Source organism: Mustela lutreola, chromosome 4, assembly GCF_030435805.1.
Source record: "Mustela lutreola isolate mMusLut2 chromosome 4, mMusLut2.pri, whole genome shotgun sequence".
Classification (NCBI taxonomy): domain Eukaryota; kingdom Metazoa; phylum Chordata; class Mammalia; order Carnivora; family Mustelidae; genus Mustela; species Mustela lutreola.
Window position 1 is genome coordinate 55,907,015 of NC_081293.1, and position 23,026 is coordinate 55,930,040.

Here is a 23,026-nt window from a genome sequence, read left to right on the forward strand (position 1 = left end):
CCTCAGGGCCTCCTGGAGGTCAAACTCTACACCTCTCCCTAGTACAGATAGCTCCTGTCCTCTGAAAACAGGTGGAGACCAGGAGGCCCTTTGTTTTTTCTATCACTCAGGACACTTGCCTTACCTTGAAGAAATGAGGCTTCTCTCGGGGAGGTGGGAGGAAATGGGATTGCCTCAGTGATCGCTGCAAGGCCCCGATAACCTGAACTTCATTGGACATTTCCCCTCTCCTCTCTGTAGAAAACACGATGTTGCTAGAATGTCGGTGCTTGGCAAATGACTATTTCCAGGGCTCAGTCCAGACAATGCCGCTCGGAGGCTTGTTGGTTTTTGTAAGGGACACACAATGACTTAACCCTGTTTTACGCCCTCGAAGTACTGGACAAAGGGAGCAGATTAAACTTCAGAGGGCTTGTACAGTACATTCTCCGAGCGTGTCCCCAGACACTGTCTTGTTGGATCCGTGCGAATTGTTGTTGTCGTCATTCCACAGACAGAATGACCGAGGCCACAAGGGCCGAAGGTCACAGGCCACAGAGTGGCAGGATTTGGATTAGAATCTGTCTTCTGATGGTTTCTTCCCACACTGCCGCTCAGGGAAGTGGATTGGGCGTAATGGGGAGGAGAACCAGACTTCCTACAAAGGTTTTCTGCCTGACAGTGAACCAGAACATTCATGAAGCTAGGAGTCCTTCAAGCTGTCAGTCTTGGAAATGGGCATCTCTTGTGTCTGCTCTTGTAATATCCAGACTAAATTGTTCTGTGCTCAATATCCATAACCCATGTACCGGGCAGGCCCCCGACAGCCTGGTCCTGGTATCCGGGGGTGATGAAGGAGGGTCTCTGAAGAGGGTAGGCCATCTTGTCCCTCATTAGTTAGTGTACCAATGGTCCCCATTTCTGGTTGTTCTTTGTTAAGTGTCACATAGGCCAGAGAGTTCCTGGCCACTAATTGTGAAGAACTCTGTCTCCAGGCTCTAAAATTTGGCTGGAGAAAACCCCAATGCTCAAACCCCAACGCTGGTCCCTGTGGCTGAGGGGATCCTGTCCAGAGACACCGTCTGGTTTCTCCTCTGGCGTGTGTTTCTCCTTTAGCATGCCCTCCCCAACCACAAAATCACAGCCTTTATAGCGGGGGGAGAACAGAGTGCTCACCCCAGCCAACCTTTCCACCAAGGCCCCTTTTGTTTTATTTCCCCCCAAAAGATGCTGTGCTTTGCAAGATTGGGCCTGCCAAAAAAGCTGTACTAGGTCATAATTCATATATTTGGCTGTTATTTTTCTTTTTAAAAATCAATCAATGGCTGTGCCTGCCCATTCAGAGATTGGATCTGAATGGTAACAAGCATGACTTTATGCTTTCATGAAAGGGTGAGGCCTTGCGGGTATGTGCAGAATGTTTGTTTTTTTATGCATGTTTTAAAATATACACAACATAAAACTTACCATTGTTAACATTTCTAAGTGTGCGGTTCAGTGGCTATAAGTGCATTTACACTGATGTGGAACTATCACCATTGTAGATTTCTAGAATTTTTTTTAACATCCCACACTCCAACTGTGGACCCAGTGAACATGAACTCTCCATTCCTCCAGGCTGCTGGTAACCACCATTCTACTTTCTGTGTCAATGAATTTGACTACTCTATGTCCCTCACCCAAGTGGAATCAAACAGTGTGTGTCTTTTGTGTCTGGCTTATTTCACTGAGCAGAATGTCTTTGCAGTTCAGCTATATTGCATCATATGCCAGAATTTTCTTTTATTTTGGGCTGGATAACATTACATTGATGTATATGCCACATTTGGTTTAGCCATTCTTCCATTGGTGGACATGTTGATTATTGTGAATAATATGCAGACTTTTAAGATATTAGAAGTTCCTGAAAATAATGCTTGTGTGACCCTAAGGACAGAGACCCCAGGTTAGAAACTTAGGATTGCTCCTAACTCAGCATTGATGGGTAAGAAAGAAGAGATCAAGGAAGCTGTGATTTGTCTCAGTTCCCTGTGCTCAACCCACTGTTCTGAGCTTCTGCTGGGCTTTATTTCTTCACCAGAGTGGCTGGAAAATTGTATGTTCCCTCCGTGGGATGAGAGCTTATAAAGTTATTTTATTTTTTTAAAGATTTTTTATTTAGTTAGTTATTTGACAGAGAGAGATCACAAGTAGGCAGAGAGGCAGGCTAAGAGAGAGAGAGGAGGAAGCAGGCTCCCTGCTGAGCAGAGAGCCCGATGCGGGACTCGATCCCAGGACCCTGAGATCATGACCTGAGCTGAAGGCAGTGGCTTAACCCACTGAGCCACCCAGGCGCCCTAAAGTTATTTTTGTAACTATAGCTTTATTATCTTCACCGGAATCCTCTGTCCCAACACCTGGACCCTGTCAGGAGTCTTGTCCAGTTATCCCAAGGACACAGTAAACAACGCAGCCTTCTCCTGATGTGCCATCCTTCGCCTATGGGCTGGCTGGGTCTCCTAAGGTGACTGCCCTTTCATAGGCGGAAAGTCTGAAGACGAATTGGATGTGTGATGGGTGAAAAGGGCCAGAGACCTGTTGACACTGAGCACCCCCAGTTCTGAGGACTCTTGGAGGGACTCCGTGTCTTGTCCTGCCATGTGCAGCACTAGGGGCCATTCTAAGCAGGGGTCTCCATGGATGAATAGCCTCTTGACTTCCCCAAGGCCATGCAGCCCTCAACAGACCAACGTGAGCCGGAGGCAGGCGTCCGGTTGGGACCCCACAAACCACAGTCTGCCCGACCCTATGCTGAGGACTTTCTCTTGGGGCCTGGAAGATGCATGAGTTGATTTAGGTTGGAATGGAGGGTGGAGCTGGCAAAGGAGGGCGAGAGCCCCCTATCATTAGTCTACTGTGTATTCATCCAGAAACCCAGGTGAGAGCCAAACCGAGAGCTGGGCGGACAAAGCATTGCTATTAAGCTCTGTACCTTTTTGCATCCGTTTCCTCAGCTCACCCCTGAGAAGTGCCACTGACGAAAGATAGATGAGAAGGAGGTAACCCAAATGGGCTTCATTACAAGCAAACAATGTTGAATCGACAATAGCTTCCTTGTGGAATAACCCAATTATGTATGTTTATGGCATTTTATTGTCGGTTTTTTCTCTCTCAACACAAACACTCCATAATCATTGTGGAAATTTTACAACATTTAGATAAGCAAAGAGAAGAAAATAAAAAGCACCCAAATGCCATCACCAGAGATAAGCACAGAGTCATTTGCTCTACATAGATATCCGTATGTTTTAAAATTTTGTACAGCTTTATTAAGGCAAATTTGCATACAACAAATTTCCCCCATCTGAATTGTATACTTTGGTGACTTTTAGCTGATTGTGTAAGCACCACCACACCCAAGATATTCCAGGATATTCCCTTGTGCCTAACTGCAGTCAACCCTCTCCCCAACTCCCGGCCCCAATATCCACCCACCTGATTTCAAAATGTCATGTGCATGGACCCACACAGTGTGTAGCTTTTTGAGTCTGGTTTTTTCCATTTAGCATCATGTTCTTGAGACTGATCCGTGTTGTGTGTATCGGTCCTTTGTTCTTTTTATTGCTGAGTGGTATTCCCGTGTACGGCCATCTCACATTTTATTTCTCTGATCATCAGTTGATGGACATTTGGGTGGTTATTCAGCTATGACTTTATGAATTATGAATAATGCTGCTATAAATGAATTCATGTAAATGTCCTTAGAGTAAATGTGTTTTCAGTTCTCTTGGCGTGGGTTTGCTGGGTTGTGTGGTGAATGTATAGTTTAACCACGTAAACAACCATCGAGGTATTGTCTGAAGCTGCTGCACCATTTTGCACTCCCATCAGCAGTGGATGAATGTTCCAGTTGTTCTCGCCAACGCTTAGTCATACTACTCTTGAAAAAAGGTCCCTGAGGATTAGTGATGCTGGGCATCTTTTCATAGGCTCATTGGTCATTCGTAAATCTATTATAAATGTTTCCAAATGTGATTATATTGTAGAGACTATAGTACAATTTGCCCTAAATCTAAGAGGAACTTGTCACTAATAGATTATTATTTTCTTAGAGGGGGAGTGGCAGGGGGAGAGGCGGAGAGAGACAGAAACTTAAGCAGGCTCCACACCCAGCATGGAACCCAACATGAAGCCCAGTGTGGGGTTTGATCTCACAACCCTGAGATCATGACCTGAGCGAAAATCAAGAGTCGGGCACTTATCCGACTGAGCAGCCCAGGTGCCCCCTACTAATCGATGATTTTTAAGCCCATCAAGAATGGATTTGAAGCAAGATAAGTAGAGAGAACATGTGTGAGAAGGGGATTAGGGGATTAGGAATGGCCTCTCTGGGAAGGTGACATTTGTATACAGCTGTGAATAAAGCAAGAGAGAAAGCCATGTGAATTGCTGAGGAAAGAACAAGGCAGATAGAATATCATTTGCAAGGCCCCTGAGACAGGAAAGGGATCAATGAAAAAGGAATTAATGCATATCGAAGGGTACTAAATTTCAAGAACTACATTTCTGATCAACTGAAAACTGTTAAAAGCCAGGCACAGTAAAGTGCTTTTGCCTGCGATATATTTCTCCCAAGAGACCGTAAGCTCCATGGGGACATGTCTGTTTCACTCACCTTTGCATTCTCAGATCTAGGACATTGCCTGGTACATAGGAGGCACTCAGTAAATGTCTTTTGAATGGGTGACATAATGAAATACACAAGTATTTATGACTATTCCCATATTACAGATGGGAAACCCAGGTCCCGGAGTAGGTAAGTTAACTCACTAAAGGGCTCATAACTAGATGGTGGTAAGATGTGGACTCACATCTTCATCTAGCCAGCCAGAAAGCACAGGTTTTCCAACTCCCCCATGCTGCCGTGGATTCTCCTTCCTGTATTTGGGAAATTGAGGTTTGGAATAAAACAGAGAGGCTTGATGGAGGTCCCCTTTGATCCAGAAATAAAACCAGCCAGCCACAGGCTCCAGGCTGCCGTTTTGGCTGGAAGACCACATTTCCATCACATTTAGTGGATTCCAAAACTTGGGGATGGAAGGCGTACCAGGCGTTTAACTAAAAAGGTGAAAACTTAGTTTGATCCAGTTTCACATCAAGTCTCCACAGGCTGAAAGCAATCATCCTTTTGCTTCCTGTGCCTTTGCAGCCCGTGATGGGGCCAGAGCTGCCCGGCTGGTTAGAGTTTGCCTTGCCTTGAGTTGTTTGTGTTCTCTTGCTAGCTGCAGTGCCTGGGCCTCTGAATCCTTGTCACCAACAAATGTAGCTGTTGTCATGTGCAAGCATCCAAATTAATGTGGGTGGAAAAACCCAAGTTTAGTGATTTGGGCAAATTAGTTTATCTGTCCCATGGCCAGGGGCTGTGTTAAATCCCTCTCTGTTTGAGGAGTAATCACTCCCCAGCCCACTCTGTCTTCCTCTCCACAGGGAGGTTAGAACAGCCCAAGCCAAGCTGTTTTTGTGACGGGACAAGCTACATTTCCGTGTTTGGACCAGCCCCAAGGAAGAGTATTTTACACAACTATTTTGTTCATTCACAGTGCTGTCTGAAGGTCCTCTGAAGCCACCTCTAATAGTCAAAATCACCCCTTTATTCTCCTCTAGTCCACGTCTTTGGAAAATGACTCCATTCCCTCTGCGATAAATTATAGACAATAAACTCATTCTGAAAGCCCTGAGTGTTTATTTTCTGCTTTCCATCGCATTAGTAGATTTCTCTCTTTTGCATCTTTACTGTGAATGAAAAGTCTCCAGGCAAATAGCCATTCCCCCAGAAAAGGGAGACAGTAGGCTATGCTACCACCGACATGACTGCAGTATTCCCATTTTACAGATGGGAAAACAGAGTGGCGTAGAGGCCCAAGAATGTCCTTGAGGCCCCCACATCTTGCAAGTGGGGGAAATCAACACCAAGTTTCAGGCTCTGTGGGCTGCAGTCCACTGTTCTTGACAAATCACCAAGCTTCTTGGTGAGCTCCCTACTTTTAGGCATATGTGACAAGTTTAGATAAAACTTAAATCTGGTATGTGTATGCTCACCAAACCTAGTGTCTGCTGACTCTGGAAACATGGGCCTCTCACAGTGCAGCAGGCAGAGATAGAAAAGACAAAAGCTGACATGCGGTGTACTACTTTCTTTCTTTGTTTTTTTTTTTTTTTTTAAGATTTTATTCATTTATTTGACAGAGAGAGATCACGAGTAGGCAGAGAGAGAGAGGAGGAAGCAGGCTCCCTGCCGAGCAGAGAGCCCGATGCGGGACTCAATCCCAGGACCCTGAGATCATGACCCGAGCCGAAGGCAGCGGCTTAACCCACTGAGCCACCCAGGCGCCCCTGCGGTGTACCACTTTCTAAAGGAAATATCATGGTTGGCCAAAGAAGCAATGGAATAGCCAAGGAGTGTCAGAAAAGAATTCCCTAAGAAGCTTGAAATAAGTCTTAAAAAAAAAAAAAAAGATTGTATTTATTTATTTGACAGAGAGAGAGAGATCACAAGTAGGCAGAGAAGTAGGTAGAGAGGGGGTGGGAAGCAGGCTCCCCGCTGAGCAGAGAGCCCGGTGTGGGGCTCGATCCCAGGACCTTGAGATCATGACCTGAGCTAAAGGCAGAGAATTAACCCACTGAGCCACCCAGGTGCTCCTTGAAATAAGTCTTGAATTAGAGACAGCCAGATGGAGAGCAGGGTTTGAAGCAGGGAAGTGATGCACTCAGATCTTCTTCTGTTAAAGCTTATACTGACAGCGGGTAGAGAGCGACTCGGAGGGGAATGGAGCTGGAGACCAGTGAGAGAGGAGGTATGTGGGGGGCAACCCAGTGAGATAGGCCGCAACTGGCAAAGGCAGTAGGACTGGAGAAAACAGATGGGAAAACAGAGTGGCGTAGAGGCCCAGCACGTTCATGGGATGTTTGAGAGATCAATTCAGTATTTTCTGGTAACTACTAGGATGTGAGATGGGCCATCATTCTAGGATACTTCTAGTTGTCACGACTGGCTGAAACAGAAGGTTTGAAAAATAGTCAAGTGCAAACTATTGGTTGATCCAGAAGCTCAACAATGTCACCAAGGACCACACTGGCTCCTTTCCTTGGCTCTGCCATCTACAGTGTGAACTCGGTCCTCAGGCGGGCTTTCCTCATGGTGCAGAATGCAGAGATCAGCAATCAGACATACCTGCTTTCTTACTTACACTGAGAGAGAAAAAGAGAGAAGGAATATCTGAATAGCTCTTCCTGTGACTTTCTCCTAAGAGAACACAGTAACTTCTCAGAAGGAAGTAGGAAACTTATACTGGTTCATATTAAGTCAGGTGTCCTTTCCTGAACCAATCCCCATGGCTAGGATAATGTCACATTCTGAATTCCATGTTCTTTGATGGAATTCCGGAAAAGGGAAAGGGGATAAGATTACAATGATTGATTTAGACAAATCAAGGTCCACCCCTGGAACTAGAGTCAATCCCCAATCTAATTAATCTGGGGGCGGGAGTGACAGATTAATGGGAAGTTGGATCCATTAGAACGTCTTTCAGCTGCAAGAAACATAATACTGTAAATCAAACTGACTTATATGCAACAACAAAGTCAAATTATTATCTTACATAATGCATTGACTATTAGTAAGATCAGATTATTATCTTTCCATAAAAAGACCCAAGGCAGGAAGGACCCAGTTTTAATTAAGTCAGCAGCTCAGTGATGTCAAGACCCAAGATTTGTCCCCTCGGCATCTTCATTTTGGGTATATTGGTATTACATGCAGCCTCTGTCCCCTCCGGACTACAAGACAGCTGTGCTTGGCAAATCCCATGACAATGTGTAAAAGAAGAAGGATAGCTCTTGCAGAAGCAAGAGAACCTTTGCCAGAAGACTCGATCACACCTACCCTTAGACGGCATTGGCAGCATTGTGTCATGTAATTACAACCAAACTAGTCATGGGCAAGGGGAACAGAACCACTGTGATGAACTTAATCAGACCCTCCCCTGGTGCTCTGATGGCACCACATTTCCCTAAACACATGGCTACATAGGGGTGGGTGGGTGCATGTCTGAACAACATGGTCCTGTTGGGAAAAAGAAAGGGGAGTGAACAGGTGTTAGATAGGCAACCACCAGTGACGGCTACAAGGAGTGACCAGGAGAGGCCCGTGAGGAATTCTGGGTAGGATGACTGGGCAGTTGAAACTTTGCCATCTGAGTCTATCTCAAGAGAAAAAATTTTTGGACCTGGTGAATAAGAGATGCTCATGTACCAGCCACAGTGAGAGGTCTAGAAGGCAGCTAGCTATATGTAAGGCTTAGACATCCCTCCCTTTTAAAATTAATTAATTAATTAGCTAATTAATTTTATTTATTTATTTTAAATTACATATAATGTACTTTTTGCTTCAGGGGAACAGGTCTGTGAATTGTCAGGCTTACACAATTCACAGCACTCACCGTAGCACATACCCTCCCCAGTGTCCATCACCCAGACACCCTCTCCATACCCCCTCCCCCCGGCAACCCTCAGTTTGTTTTGTGAGATTAAGAGTCTCTTATGGCTTATCTCCCTTCTGATCCCATCTTATTTCATTTTTTTCCTTCCCTACCCCCCACAACCTCCCACCCTGCCTCTCAAATTCCTCATATCAGTGAAATCATATGATAATTGTCTTTCTCTGATTAAATTATTTCGCTTAGCATAGTACCCTATAGTTCCGTCCATGTCATTGCAAATGGCAAGATTTCGTTTCTCTTGATGGCTGCATAGTATTCCATTGTGTATATATACCACATCTTCTTTATCCATTCATCTGTTGATGGACATCTAGGTTCTTTCCATAGTTTGGCTATTGTGGACATTGCTGTTATAAACATTTGGGTGCACGTGCCCCTTCAGATAGCTACATTTGTATCTTTAGGGTAAACACCCAGTAGCACAATTATTGGGTCATAGGGTAGCTCTATTTTCAACTTTTTGGGGGAACCTCCATGCTGTTTTCCAGAGTGACTGCACCAGCTTGCATTCCCACCAACAGTGTAGGAGGGTTCCCCTTCCTCTGCATCCTTGCCAACATCTGTTGTTTCCTGACTTGTTGATTTTAGCCATTCTGACTGGTGTGAGGTGGTATCTCATTGCGGTTTTGATTTGTATTTCCCTGATGTCGAGTGATATTAGCACTTTTTCGTGTGTGTTGGCCATTTGTGAACATCCCCTTTTTATATTTTTTTAAAGATTTTATTTATTTATTTATTTGAGAGAGAGAGAGAGAGAGAAAAAAAAGAGAGAGCATGATAGGGGAGAAGGTCAGAGGGAGAAGCAGAGCTGGGAGCCCAACGTGGGACTCGATCCCAGGACTCTGGGATCATGACCCGAGCTAAAGGCAGTGGCTTAACCCACTGAGCCACCCAGGTGCCCCAACATCCCCTTTTAAACAGCCCCCTTGGGGCGCCTGGGTGGCTCAGTGGGTTAAGCCGCTGCCTTCGGCTCAGGTCATGATCTCAGGGTCCTGGGATCGAGTCCCGCATCGGGCTCTCTGCTCAGCAGGGAGCCTGCTTCCTCCTCTCTCTCTCTGCCTGCCTCTTTGCCTATTTGTGATCTCTCTCTGTCAAATAAATAAATAAAATCTTTAAAAAAAATTAAAAAAAAATAAACAGCCCCCTTTCTCTCTGGCTTCTAAGACACCATACTTCCTTGTTTCACCTCCTATCCTTCTGTCAGGGCTTCTTTGACCTGTTCTTGGCACTTTGTTTGCCATCCATCCCTGGAATATTGAGATCCCTCGGGGTTCTGTTCTAGGCCCTCTGCTTTAAAAAAAGAAAAGAAAAGAAAAATTGTGGGGCACTTGGGTGACTCAGCTGGTTAAGGGTCTGCCTTTGGCTCAGGTCATGATCCCATGGTCCTGGGATCAAGCCCTGCACTGGGCTTCCTGCTCAGTGAGGAGCCTGCTTCTCCTTCTCCCTCCCCCTCTGCCGCTCCTCCTGCTTATTCTCTCTCATTCTCTCTGTCAAATAAATAAATAAAATCTTTTTAAAAATTGTATTTCATTCCTATATATATTTCCTCTAGGTGGTCTCATCTTCTCCCATGGCTTCAATTGCCCAAATGAATGACTTCAGCAAACCTGTCTTTCTCTTCTCAGTTCCAGGCCTCATATCAATTTTTTAAAGGATTTTATTTATTCACCTGACAGAGAGATAGAGAAAGCCAGAGAGCACAAGTGGAGTGAATGGCAGAGGGAGAAGCAGGCTCCGCATTGAGCAGGGAGCCCAATGTGGAGCTCAATTCCAGAATCCTGGGATCATGACCTGAGCCAAAGGCAGACACCTAACTGACTGAGCCACCCACGTGGCCCAGGCCTCATATCTAACCACTCACCGGATCTCTCAACCTGGACTTTTGTCTCTCCTCACCCCCCAGAATCTCTATAATATTTTCTCCATTATGTGTTCCTGACGATTCTGGACATTTTTTTCCTCTTATATAATAGATTATGCCGCTGTAACTTCTAGCCACGTCTTCACCCAGCTCTACTGCTGTCCTAAGTCCCTGTTGTCATATCCCTCCATTCTCTACTCTCTTCTCCTGCTCTGCTGAATGTATTGTGGGCAAGGGGCAGGGGGGCGGCAAATCCCTATAGACCAGGTTTCCCAAACTCCTGTGTCAGAGGGATACAAGATTATATTATTGTTTCCAATTATTTACTCTCTTCCCTGAAATAGGAGTATAGAACCCTGTATTATCAAGTGCATTATAATGCCTCCCTGCAGATTAATATACTTCTCTGTCCCCTTAACATTGGGTCTGGCTGCTTACTTTAGCCAGTGGGAAGTGAAGTTCGATATCAACACTGACTAGAAGCTTTAGGAGCCTCAGTGCAGTTCAGCTGTTCCTCTTCTCCCTCTACCATGAGACCAAGATAAGAACTGTTCCCTCCATCAAGATCCTAGAATAACAGATAACATGGAGCAGAGTCAAAGCCAATCTGTAGCCCGAACCTGTAATCTGAGAAAAAAATGAATGTAGTGAGATTTCGGGCGATGGAGGGGAGGGCTGTCCGCTAATGCAACATTAGCTAGAAAAAGCTGACTAATAGGATTGGTGCAAATTGCAGAATGCTGTCCTTAAGTATGTGCCATTGTGGGGCACCTGGCTGGCTCAGTGGGTTAAGCGTCTGCCTTTAGCTTCAGTCCTGATATTAAAGTCCTGGGATCAAGCCCTGTGTCTGGCTCCTCGCTCAGCAGGAAGTCTGCTTCTCCCTCTCCTTCTACCTGCCACCGCCGCCCCCCCACCCCCCACCTCACCCCGGCCACTTGTGCTCTCCTCAATAAATGAAATCTTAAAAAAAAAAAAAATATGTGCCATTGCTTCTGAGTGGTGGGGAGCAAGTGGTGAGGCTTTTGGTCATTTAGAAGGCAGATCATGTTGGGCGCCTGAGTGGCTCAGTGGGTTAAAGCCTCTCCCTTCAGCTCAGGTCATGATCTCAGGGTCCTGGAATCAAACCCCACATCTGGCTCTCTGCTCAGCGGGGAGCCTGCTTCCTCCTTTCTCTGCCTGCCTCTCTGCCTACTTGGGATCTTTGTCTGTCAAATAAATAAATAAAATCTTTATTAGAAGGCAGATCATGGACCAAGTACCTTGTGAGTTTAGGCAAAAAGGTTGAGAAACAGGTTGTTACGAGTGTGCCTTAGTTGTTTTCAGCTGCATTTGACAGGCTGCTACAAGAAAGAGGTGAGCTCAGAAACGAATTGACTCTTTTGAAAGCAGAGATTACAGCTCAGCCTTGGGGCAGAGACCAGATCAAGGTCATGAGCAGTGGCTGCTAGTGAGTCTCTTGGTGGATAAATGACCCAGCGAAAAGAGACTTAAGAGTGCAGCTCTCCAACAGAGGAGAGGGTTGGTAAGTTCGAGTTCCCTAGCAGTGATTCCTACAGAGAGAGGTATGTCTTTTTTTTTTTTTTTTTTTTTAAGATTTTATTTATTTATTTGACAGAGAGAGATCACAAGTAGGCAGAGAGGCAGGCAGAGAGAGAGAGAGAGAGGTATGTCTTGAAAAGAATTATACGTGTGGTAATTGGCATACAGAACCACGAGAAGCAGGTCAAGATATAGAGGTGTGCAGCCAAGACACATCAGCTTGGGTTAAAAGATGTGATTGTTGGAGACCAACATTGGGTTCCCAAATTTCTGTGCACAGGAAGGAAACTGAGAAAGCGGCTCCGCCCCCCAGTCAGCCACAAGTTATGAAAAACAGGCTACTTCCAGGGACCTGAACAAGAACTTTATCAAGGAATGTTTCTACACCCAGTAGGATTTGGGAATTCTAAGAACCAATGATGATTGTGAGTCTCTCATTCTTTCTTTTGATGAATATTAGTATTTATTCAGTGTTTATTCTGTTCAACTGTCTCATATTAGGTACAGATGTGGGGGGCAGTAGATAATGTTTGTTTGTCTTTTAAGTTCATTAGTCTCTGGATCAAGAGAAGCCCTATCAGGACATAATGCAGAGACTATCATGAGACTTTAAACTTTGGCCCTCATGTCTTGATTGGTTGAAACTTTTGGGTGTCACTCTTTGCAGAAAGAGTGAGTAATATTTTTCATGCAAAAAGGAGAGAGATGAAAATTTATGATCAAGACGGTAGACTGTGATATTATTTTTACTATTTATTTGCTTCTTTCCCTGTAGGAGAATTACACAGCCCTCAACATGGTTACCCATTTGCTTTATCTGCTACAGGAGGAGTACATTTCCATAGCCTGTTGGCATCAGGCAAGGTCCTCCTGCTTTAGTGAATTGAATGTGAATGGAAGGGACATAGACCATTTCTAAGCAAAAGCTTATGAGCCCACTCTGTGGTTTGGCCATTTCTTTTTCCTATCTTCTTGGTCTTGTTAGGGACAGGCTGGGGGATGCCACTTCAGCCTCAGTCTGCAAATGAGAAGGCATATGGGGCAGAGCCACAGGTGACTCATAGCATCACCAGGGAACTTGAACAAGAAATAAATGTTCATTCTTGTAAGCAACTGAGATTTTTTATATTGTTTATTATAGCAGCACAACTAGTCAAAATTTACTAAAACACATGCCTTCCATCTGGGCCCAGCCAATGCGAAACACCATCAGGAGACTGAAGGATATGAGGAAGGGAAAGAATACAGGTCCCTTTCCTTCTCCAGGCAGCCTCTCCAGCAGCAACTCTATCTCCAGATAGGCCAGCCCCCTGGGATCCCTGTTCCTGACCATGGGCCCTGAGCTCCTCCCTTGGGTGACGCTGCCTTGTCCTCCAGTCTGGTCCCTCTAGAATTCCTGTTGTTGCTAATCTGTATTTGACTTCTTAACTCTTCTTTTACTTACTGACTGACTCTCTGTGTTCAAGTCACTCTGGTTTAAACATTTTGAGTAGTTTTGGTTCAGTTGGACCCTATCTGATACACCATCCCATGGAGAAATTTTGGAGTAACTATTGATCACTGAGGTCTCAAACTTTGTGTGATTTTTTTGGATAAAGATTTTATTTATTTATTTGACAGACAGAGATCACAAGTAGGCAGAGAAGCAGGCAGGGGGCAGGTGGGGGGGGGGAGCAGTCTACCCACTGAGCAGAGAGCCCAACGCAAGGCCTGATCCGAGGACCCTGAGATCATGACCCGAGCTGAAGGCAGAGGCTCAACCTACTGAGCCACCCAAGTGCCCCTGTGTGATTTTTTTTTTTTAAAGAAAGATACATTTGAATGTATATTTTTTAAACCATTGTCACCATTTAAAAATTTTATTTAAATTCAATTAGTCAACAAGTAGTACATCATTAATTTCAGATGTAGTGTTCAATAATTTATCAGTGGTGTATAACACCTAGTGCTCATCACATCATGTGCCTTCCTTAATGTCCGTCACCCAATTACCCCAATCCCCACCCTCACTGTCGCCATTTTAAAGTGTAGAGTCCAGTGGTATTAGGTACATTCCCATTGTTGTGCGGCCATTACTAGCATTCACCTTAAGTATTTTTTCTCTTCTCAGACTGAAACTCCATAACCATTAACGGTATCTCCCCATTTCTTCTTTCCCCCAGCCCCTGGAAACTTCTACTGCCTGTGTCTGTGAATTTGACTACTCTAGGTACTTTATGCAAGTGGAACCACACAGTATTTGTCCTTTTGTGACTGACTCATTTCACTGAGCATAGTGTCTTCAAGGTTCATCTATGTTGTAGCATGTATCAGAATTTCTTTCCTTTTTCGAGCAATTAGTCCCTCATCTTCTACTCCATCCAACCAATGGCCAGTTCCATTGATTCTACCTTAAACATGGCTCCGTCACTGCTCTTCTCTTTTGTCGCCCACATCCAGGGACTGGTCAGCATCTTCAACATTGGCCACTGGGGCAGCCTTCTCTGGGGTCTTTTGCTTCTAGTCTTAATAAAACTTCAACCAGGCTCCAAGCTGCTAACAGAACCACTTTCTAAAGCAGTTCTGATGGTGCCCCTTTCCTGCTAAAAACTCTTAGGTTGCCCATTGCTTTTAGGGAAAAGTTCAGACCCTAAATTATGCCTTCCAAGGCCCTCCACCAATTAACCCTGACCTATTTCTCTGGTCTCACCTCTTAATATTCCCTTTCTGGATTCTGCCTTGTCATCTTCATCTTATTAACCTCTTCTCTGCCTTCCAGGCATAGGTTAAGACTCACTTCCTTGTAGGGGCTCTCTGTTCCCATAATGCAATGTCCTGTACTTTGTCACTCTATTTATCCGAGTTTATTGTAATTATTTGCTGAAGTCTGCTTTCCCTTTGGACTATAACTTCTTTGAGGGCCAAGACCATGTCTTTCTTTCTTCTTCTTTTTTTTTTTTTAAAGATTTTATTTATTTATTTGAGAAAGAAAGAGAGTGAGAACATAAGCAGGGTGAAGGGCGGAGAGAGAGCAGCAGACTTCCTGCTGAGCAAGGAGTTGGATATGGGGCTTGATCCGGTTTGATACGGCTTCGGCTTCGTTCTGGGACTCTGGGATCATGACCTGAGCCAAATGCAGACGCTTAACTGACTGAGCCACCCAGGTGCCCCAAGACCATGTCTTTCTAAATGCTACATCCCTACCACCTAGCAGAGACCACAATAAGTATTAAATAAAACATAGCTGTAAATTTGAAGGTTTTCTTGTTGACACTGAAACAAGTGTCTAGTTGACACCAAATATCTACATGAGATAATCTAGGGGGAGGGTCCCTCTAGAGACAGAGAACAGAAGTAAGAAAGATATGCTGATTAAGTTGAAGAGGTGAAGAAAATGCTAAGGGGGAGAATGAGAAATGAGCGGCCAGAAAAGGAGCAGAAATGTCAGAAGAGAATGTGGTCATAAGCCAAAGAAGAAAGAACACTGGAAAATTAGAAGCACCCACCAGAGTCAGTCACAGCAAAGAGGACAGGATACAGACTGAAAAGAAGTGCCACTGGAGTTGTTACAGAGCAATAAAGATAATATTTGGCAGAAGCTGGGTGTTTATCCTTTGTCAAACTACTATACATAAGAAGGTATTGTCTGCTTCCTTTTCATTAATTCCTCTATCCATTAGCCCAGCAAAGACTTAATAAACATCTCCTCTTGGCCAGGTCCTGTGCTAGCCCCCAGGGACACACGAGAAACTGAACAACTTTCACTTGAGCCCATGGATCTTACCCCCACTGCCTGCAAGGGAAAGTTCTAAAGCACTGACATGGATATCAGCTCCAATAAAACACCAAGCTAGGGCGTGGTGTTTTATTGGAGTTGATATCCATGGGCTTTCCTAACACACGGGATGAAATAAAAAATGGTGTGCAAGTCCAGAGGTCGGCAAGAGTTTGTTATCTTGCTCTGAGCTGGCAGGAGGCAACGGGGAAAGTGTCCGTAGAACACAATTGCATCATTTCCATCTGTTTGTTAAGTTAGTCACAGATACGATTCTGGGTTTTTCCCGAAGTCTAGTTCCTGTGCTCAAAGGCAGAAGACTGATAGAGCAACTTAATCCAAAGATCATCCCCTTAAGAAACTCCCTGAACTTAATCCTACTTAGTGTTCACTCTACAGAGATTCCTTTAATTTCCAGTATACATTGTATTCTGACTAAATTCCTACTCGACTCTTTTTGCCTGTCCTGTATTCCAACTGGAGTACAACAGTGTGGTGTACTGTTCAAAAGGTCAGTGAGTCATGGCTTTCTGAAAATTAATGGTAGTAGACTGGATGGAGACAAGGGAGGAACACTCTTTGTAACTCTTTAGGAAATTATCTTACTAGGTTTTCATTTCTACAGGGGCCATCTCATTTTCCATAGTAGACATGGCTTTGAAACAGAAAAGTTTAAGTCAAAATGAATTTTTTTTTTTTTTTTTTTTAGATTTTATTTATTTATGGCAGAGACGTGGAGAGAGAGGGAACACAAGTCAGGGAGTAGGAGAAGGAGAAGCAGGCTCCCCACTGAGCAGGGAGCCCAGTGTGGGCCTGGATCCTAGGACGCTGGGATCATTACCTAAGCTGAATGCAGCTGCTTAACGACTGAGCCACCCACGTGCCCCCAAAATGTCTTTTAAGTGTATTATCTTTGGGGCACGTAGGTGGCTCAGTTGGTTTAGTGTCCAACTCTTGATTTCAGTTCAGGTCATGATCTCAGGATCCTGGGATCCAGCCCTGCCTTGGGTTCTGCAGAACTCAGGGGGGGATCTGCTTGAGGATTTTCTCTCTTCCTCTGCGCCCCACCCCACTCACACACACTCTCTGTCTCTCAAAAATAAATCAATATATCTTAAAAAAAAAAAAAAGGACATATAACTTTAATGCCCCAGAAAAACAAGATCTTTTAAAGGAACCCAGCCCATCGAATTAGGCATTCTTTGAAATATTCATTATTACATAATCAAATTAGTGAATAATCAGTTCCTAATTTATAATTCAGATTTTGAAGTACACTTAATTTTTTTAAAGACTTTATTTATTTATGAGAGAGCGCAATCCAGAAAGAGCAGGAGCAGGGGGAAGGGTAGAGGGAGAAGCAGACCCCCTGCTGAGCAGGGAACGGGGTGCAGGGCTCCACTCCAGGACCCCAGGATCATGATGACCTGAGCTCAAGGCAGACACCTAATCTATGGAGCTACCCAGTCGCTCCTGAAATACACTTTAAAAGTATGTGTATAGGAGTGCGGAAGTAAGTGAATCAATTAACCGACCACAGCCTCAATCAGACTTTAGTTGTTGGGGTCTGGCCTGACTCAATAAAACACATGCTGAAAAACAAGCCCTAAGGAACTTACGCCTGAGAGAAATGTGCTCAAGGGCCTCTGAGCGCATGCTCGGACCTTCCCAACGCTTAGAACTGAAAAGCCCCCTGGGATCTGGGGTGAGTTGAGCAAGGAGGGGCCACAGTGACTCTTCCTTCACTGGGGAGGGTAGAAATAACAAGTCATACTTCCATAGTGTTTACAACGAGCCAGACTCTTCCTCAAACTTTAATTAAAAAAAAAAAAAGATTTTATTTATTTATTTGGCAGAGAGAGAAGGAACACGAGCAGGGGGAGCAGGAGAGGGAGAAGCAGGCTCCCCATTGAGCAGGGAGCAGGATGCCCGGACTCCATCTGAGTACCCAGGGATCATGACCTGAGCTGAAGGCAGATGCTTAAGGTACTTAGCCACCCAGGTGCCCCTTCCTCAAACTCTTGACACGCATCAACTCAGTTAATCATCCCCCAAGCCCGTAATAGTTACCATTTCTATCTCCATTTACCAAGATGAGAAAGTGAGTTAGAAAGGTTGGCAGCAATTTGCCCGCTGTCTTACACTAGGAAGTGGTAGAGCCGGTTACTCACCAGGAAACCATTGTGGGGTGGGGGTGGGGTCAGTAATACACCTCAAGTTCGAAAAACTGCACACTTTTAAGTTCAAAGGCAGGACCCGCCCGATGACACATGTGATTTCGGAAATCTTTTGACACAAGGAATTACTCGGGGTGGGGGTGGTGGGGTGTAGGTGGGGGTGAGAGTTCCCTGTGTGCACGGTGGGGGAGAGGTTGGCGGTCAGTTCCTAGCTGGCGCAAGCTCTCGTCCTCTGTCAGAGTCCCGGAGCACTCGGGGCGGTGGCAGTACACAGGCAGAGCCAGAGCTCGCCGCCAGCCACGTGGCCCAGCCTGAGAGCTAGGGGGCTGTCCCGCGAGGGCGGGCCCGGGAGGAGGGGCTGGGGCGAGAGGACGCGCGGGCCGGGCGGAGTGCGCCTGCGCGGGGCGTGGGCCGGGCGGTGGGGGGTGGGGTGGCCGCTTAAAGCGGTTCCCCGCCCCGCTTTCGGGGCCAGTCTCCGCGGTGCGCAGGCGCGGAGCTTTCTCCTTGTCAGTCGGCGCCGCGTGCGGGCTAGTGGCTCTGTGGTGGCGGCGGCTAGTCAGCGGCACCATGAGCGGCTTCAGCAGCGAGGAGCGCGCCGCGCCCTTCACCCTCGAGTACCGAGTCTTTCTCAGTGAGTGTCGGTGGCCCACGGCCCCTCCCCTCCCGCCAACCCATTCATTCCCGGGCCTCGCCTCGCCTCCTACCCGGAGCCTGCGGCCCGCGCTCCGCCCCTCGTCCCGGGCGCGGGCAAGGTTCCTCGGGCTGCCCGGGGCCTGGGCCGGCCCTTCGGTTTCACATGTCGCGCTGGCAGACGGGACGGCGGGGCTCGGCGTTCCTCTTTCCCACGCGCTGTGGGAGCCGACCCCGGGCCGGGCTAGTTCTGCAGGTGTCCTGCTCGGGCGGGCACCGTCTGATGGGAAAGGAAACCACCAAGTCACCTTAGAAGGCTGTCTGGGGGTAAACTAATCCTCGGAAGAGGATTGCTTGATTTGGAGGAACTGGGGCGGGGTGGATGACTCCCTGAGGACCTTAATTCCTGAACTGTAGCTCAGCTTGTGGGCATCCAGCAGGGTCCAATGCAACCCTGCGTTCTGCAGACGGGGAAACTGGGGCCGGGATCGGAGCGGTCAGTGGAGGAGCGAACCGATCCCCCACGGTAGCGCTCCTGCCCCTCGCGCCGGGCTGTCCCCGGTAGCACAGATGCTGGGAAGGCGCCTTGTGATACAGAAAACTGTTCCCTTCAAGTCAAACAGGTGACGTCAGTCTGGGAAGCACGAGTGAGAAAGTGCCAAGTTTTTGCCCCTGGGCAGGGAATCGGCATCTGAGGGGGACCCACCCCAAGTCCGCACCTGGAGCTGCGCTTAGAGCCCAGCGCGCTGCGGGCTGGCTGAGCTCCGCTTTCCCTGGCGCACGACCTTTTTTGTCTTGCAGGTGGAGGAAAGCTACCTCGGGGTTATCTTTATCTCTTACCCCCTCTCCCCCCCACGCCCCGCCAAGCTTCTAGGAACAGATTATTGGAGACAACGGAGGCGTTCGAAAATGTGTCACCAAAGGCGTTTCTGTTTTAACTGTAAACAGTTTACTCGGGAGGAAACGGGCAGGTGCAGAGAAGTCTGCATGTGGTGTGTGAAGGGTAGGAAAGAGCCGGATCGAGGGGGATGAAAGGGATTACGGAGAGAATGAGCAAAGCTCCTAGCAAAAAGTAACCAGCTGTGGGAGGAGCAAGAAAGTAAACTCAAGTTTACGCAGTAGCTGAAGGTTACCATGTAAAATCCAGGAAGGGTGGGACTCTCCATTTTATTTAATTTAAATAAGGAGTTGATTAAGGGCAGTGTGGGAACTTTTGACGAATAATTCATTAAACTGTTTTTCCTGGATTTAGTGTTGGCTCTGGAATTGCTCCGTAAGAGGGATTTAGAGAGGTGACCCTAGAGTTTGAAGGTGGAGGGATGATTGGGGAATTGTCTTCAAACAGTATTAAAACAGTAGTTTTTAGGGGCGCCTGTGTGGCTTAGTGGGTTAAAGCCTCTGCCTTCGGCTCAGGTCATGATCCCAGCTTCCTGGGATGGAGTCACATCCGGCTCTCTGCTCAGTGGGGAGCCGGCTTCCCTCCCTTTCTCTCTGCCTGCCTGTCTGCCTAATTGTGATCGGGCTCTCTCTGTCAAATACATAAATAAAACTTAAAAAAAATAAAGACTAGTAGTTTTTACTTAGGTTATGTAATGGTCATATTTGATGGCCATTATGGAAGACCATAGCCATTCCTTGACTTTGGCACTGGCTAAAGTAACTTTTTATCAGATAGAATTCTCTGGGACTTAAGACATAACAATAAATAGAAACAACTCTGTAATTACATAATTGTAAGGGTTTTTTAAAATCACAGATTTCTTAGCACCCTTCCTTAGAGGATTTTTTTTTTTACCTCTGTAATGTTACATTTGCCAGACTCTTTAAAATTGATAGTGGAAGGCACCTGGGTGGCTCAGTTGGTTAAGCATCTACCTTCTGATGGGGTTGTAATCCCCCCCCCCCCATGGGTCCTGGAATCAAGCCACATGGGGCTCTGCAGGGAGCCAGCTTCTCTCTACCTGCTGCTCCCTCTGCCTGTGCTAGGGTGCGCTCTCGCTCTCTGTCAAATAGATAAAATCTTAAAAACAAAAACAAGACCCCAAAGAAACAAAACCTGATAGTGGATAGGATTGCAGAGTCACCGGTGACTCTGAAGGGACCGGTGGGTGGGGGGTGGTCACTGCTCAGTCTTTGCTATTCCACCTAGGTTTTTAAATATGAAGGGATATTGTATGGACTGACCCTTAGGTTTCTTAAAGAATAGTAAGGAAGTTTTGAAATTACTTTTTGGACATGATAGTTAAATCTTTAGAATATAGAAACTACCTGTGAAAGTGTTGTTGGAACTTGATTGTCCTTAAGAAATACAATAATCTAACATGGCTCCTGGAACATTACTTAAGACAGTGGGGTTTTATAATTCCCCAAGTTCCCCCCAAGCCCAGTTATTTCATTAGTTCTGTAAACTGTTAACTGATGTAAGATCAGTCCAGTACAATTTGATCCCCTTTTATATCCCAGTCACTGCTAGACTCTGGGGATATAAAATAATATAAGGCAGCCCCTGCCCTCATTGTAGAGGCTCGTATCTGTTAGACACCTAAGGAAAGCATAGGATGAAAACTCCAGTCTTGGAGAGGTTAGGAAGGTAAAGTATACAACCAGTTTTTCTGGTGTGGGAATAAAAAATGTCCACGTCACTCTTCTGGTGAATGGTGTTGATAATGGAGGGAAGCTCTGCAAGTGTGTGCCGGGGGGGGGGGGTGTCTTTTTTTTTCAATTTTATTGTAAACCTAAAATTACTCTAAAAGATTAAATATTTTTAAAAATGTGTACTGAATGCATCTGGAAATACAGTTAACAAAAAATTAGTAATAACTTTTTCTAATTCATTTTGCAGAAAATGAAAAAGGACAATATATATCTCCATTTCATGATGTTCCAATTTATGCAGATAAGGTAAGATGTCCTCATTTAAACATAGTCTCTTTACTCAGATCAGTTAGTTCATATGAATTTTCATATAGGTCTTAATAAAAGCTTAAAATGCCTCATTGTGCTGTGAGTTAAAGGTACATTGACTGAATAAGAAGTCAGTCTTAATTCCAGATTATTTGGCTAAAGAAGCAACTATAAATTGGGGAAGGAATAGAGGAACAGACACAAGCTGCCTTGGTTTAGGAGCGCCTGGGTGGCTTAGTTGGTCAGGTGGCCGGCTTTTGGTTTCTGTTCAGGTCATGATCTCAGGGTCCTGGGATCAAGCCCTGCATTGGTGGGCCGTGTGTGTGTGTGTGTGTGTGCGCGCTCAGCAGGGAGCCTGCTTCCCTCTCCCTCTAGCAAAAATAAGCTAGAGTATTCAGTGACTACAGGAAAATTCAGTAATTTTAATGGGTTGGTAGAGTTAACATGCATAGTGTTAATAAAAGTTAAGTCTATGGGCTTTTTTTCCTTTTTCTTCCTTTTTTTTTTTTTTTAAAGAGAGACAGTTGGTATGCAAGTGGGAGAGGGTGGGAAGAGGCAGAGGGAGTAGGAGAGAGAATCTTAAGGAGGTTCCACGCCTAGTGTGGAGCCTACTGCGGGGCTCCATTTCACGACCCTGAGATCATGACCTGAGCCAAAATCAAGAGTTGGATGCTTAACCAACTGAGCCACACAGGGCACCAGGTCTACAGACTTTAAAAAGTCTGTGGTCACCAGTGAGCTGAAGAAACCGCACAAATTTACCACAAATTGGTAAGAATCTTACTTTGCTAGGAAAAAATGTCTACAACTATATATTCCAGTTTTTGTGATCCTTTGGAGGTAGAATTGCTAGTGGCTCTTTCTGTTTTTATTTTCATTTTGCCTTTTTGTATTTTCTAGTCTTTTTACAAAGAGTGTGCATTATTTGTACAAATTTAACTATTTTGTTTTCATTCATAGCTTTAGATGCCTTTGCAATAGTAGAAGACTGTAGTATATTTAGGAACCAACACAAAGACAAATGTCTGCTTCTTTTTCACACCTTTAAAAATTTTGGGGGGAGGCACCCAGATGGCTCAGTCTGTGCTACATGCGACTCTTGATCTCAGATTGTAAGTTTGAGCCTCACATTGGGTGTGAGTTTTTTTTATTAATGACCTCATGATGATGGAGTTTAAATGGTGCAGGGGCACCTGGGTGGCTCAGTTGTTAAGAGTCTGCCTTCGGCTTGAGTCCTGATCTTTTGGATCCTGGGATCGAATCCCTCATCAGGCTCCCGGCTCTGCGGGAAGACTGTTTCTCCCTCTCCCTTGCCTTGTGCTTGTGTTCCTTCTCTCGTGGTGTGTGTGTCTCTCTATCAAATAAATAAATAAAATCTTAAAAAAAAAGAAAGAAAGTAAACGGTGCAGACCCAGGGGTCCCTGCTGAGCACGGCTCCCACACCCCTGAGGGTGGGCCCCTACTGACTGCCCAGCCCTCAGTCTAGCTGAAGCCTTCTGCTGCGGCTCATCCTGGAGACCCCGGGCCTCCCACACTTCGCAGAAGAACAAATTGCAACCCAGACCCCAGCCAGAAAGCCTGGGATCCTAGAAGCCGCACATCACCAGTAGAGGAGGGAGAGAGAATTGGCAACAACATCCAGAAC

At 45.7% G+C, this 23,026-nt stretch overlaps 1 protein-coding gene across 1 annotated transcript in view; it reads left to right on the forward strand.

Moving 5' to 3' along the window:
* The first annotated feature begins 18,296 nt into the window (after positions 1 to 18,296).
* Positions 18,297 to 23,026, forward strand: part of PPA1 (inorganic pyrophosphatase 1) — a 37,415-nt gene continuing 32,685 nt past the window's right edge. The window contains exons 1-2 of the mRNA XM_059170039.1: positions 18,297 to 18,478; positions 21,320 to 21,378. Coding sequence (XP_059026022.1) covers positions 18,415 to 18,478; positions 21,320 to 21,378 — 123 coding nt within the window. The 5' untranslated portion in view covers positions 18,297 to 18,414. The remainder of the gene's footprint in view (positions 18,479 to 21,319; positions 21,379 to 23,026) is intronic.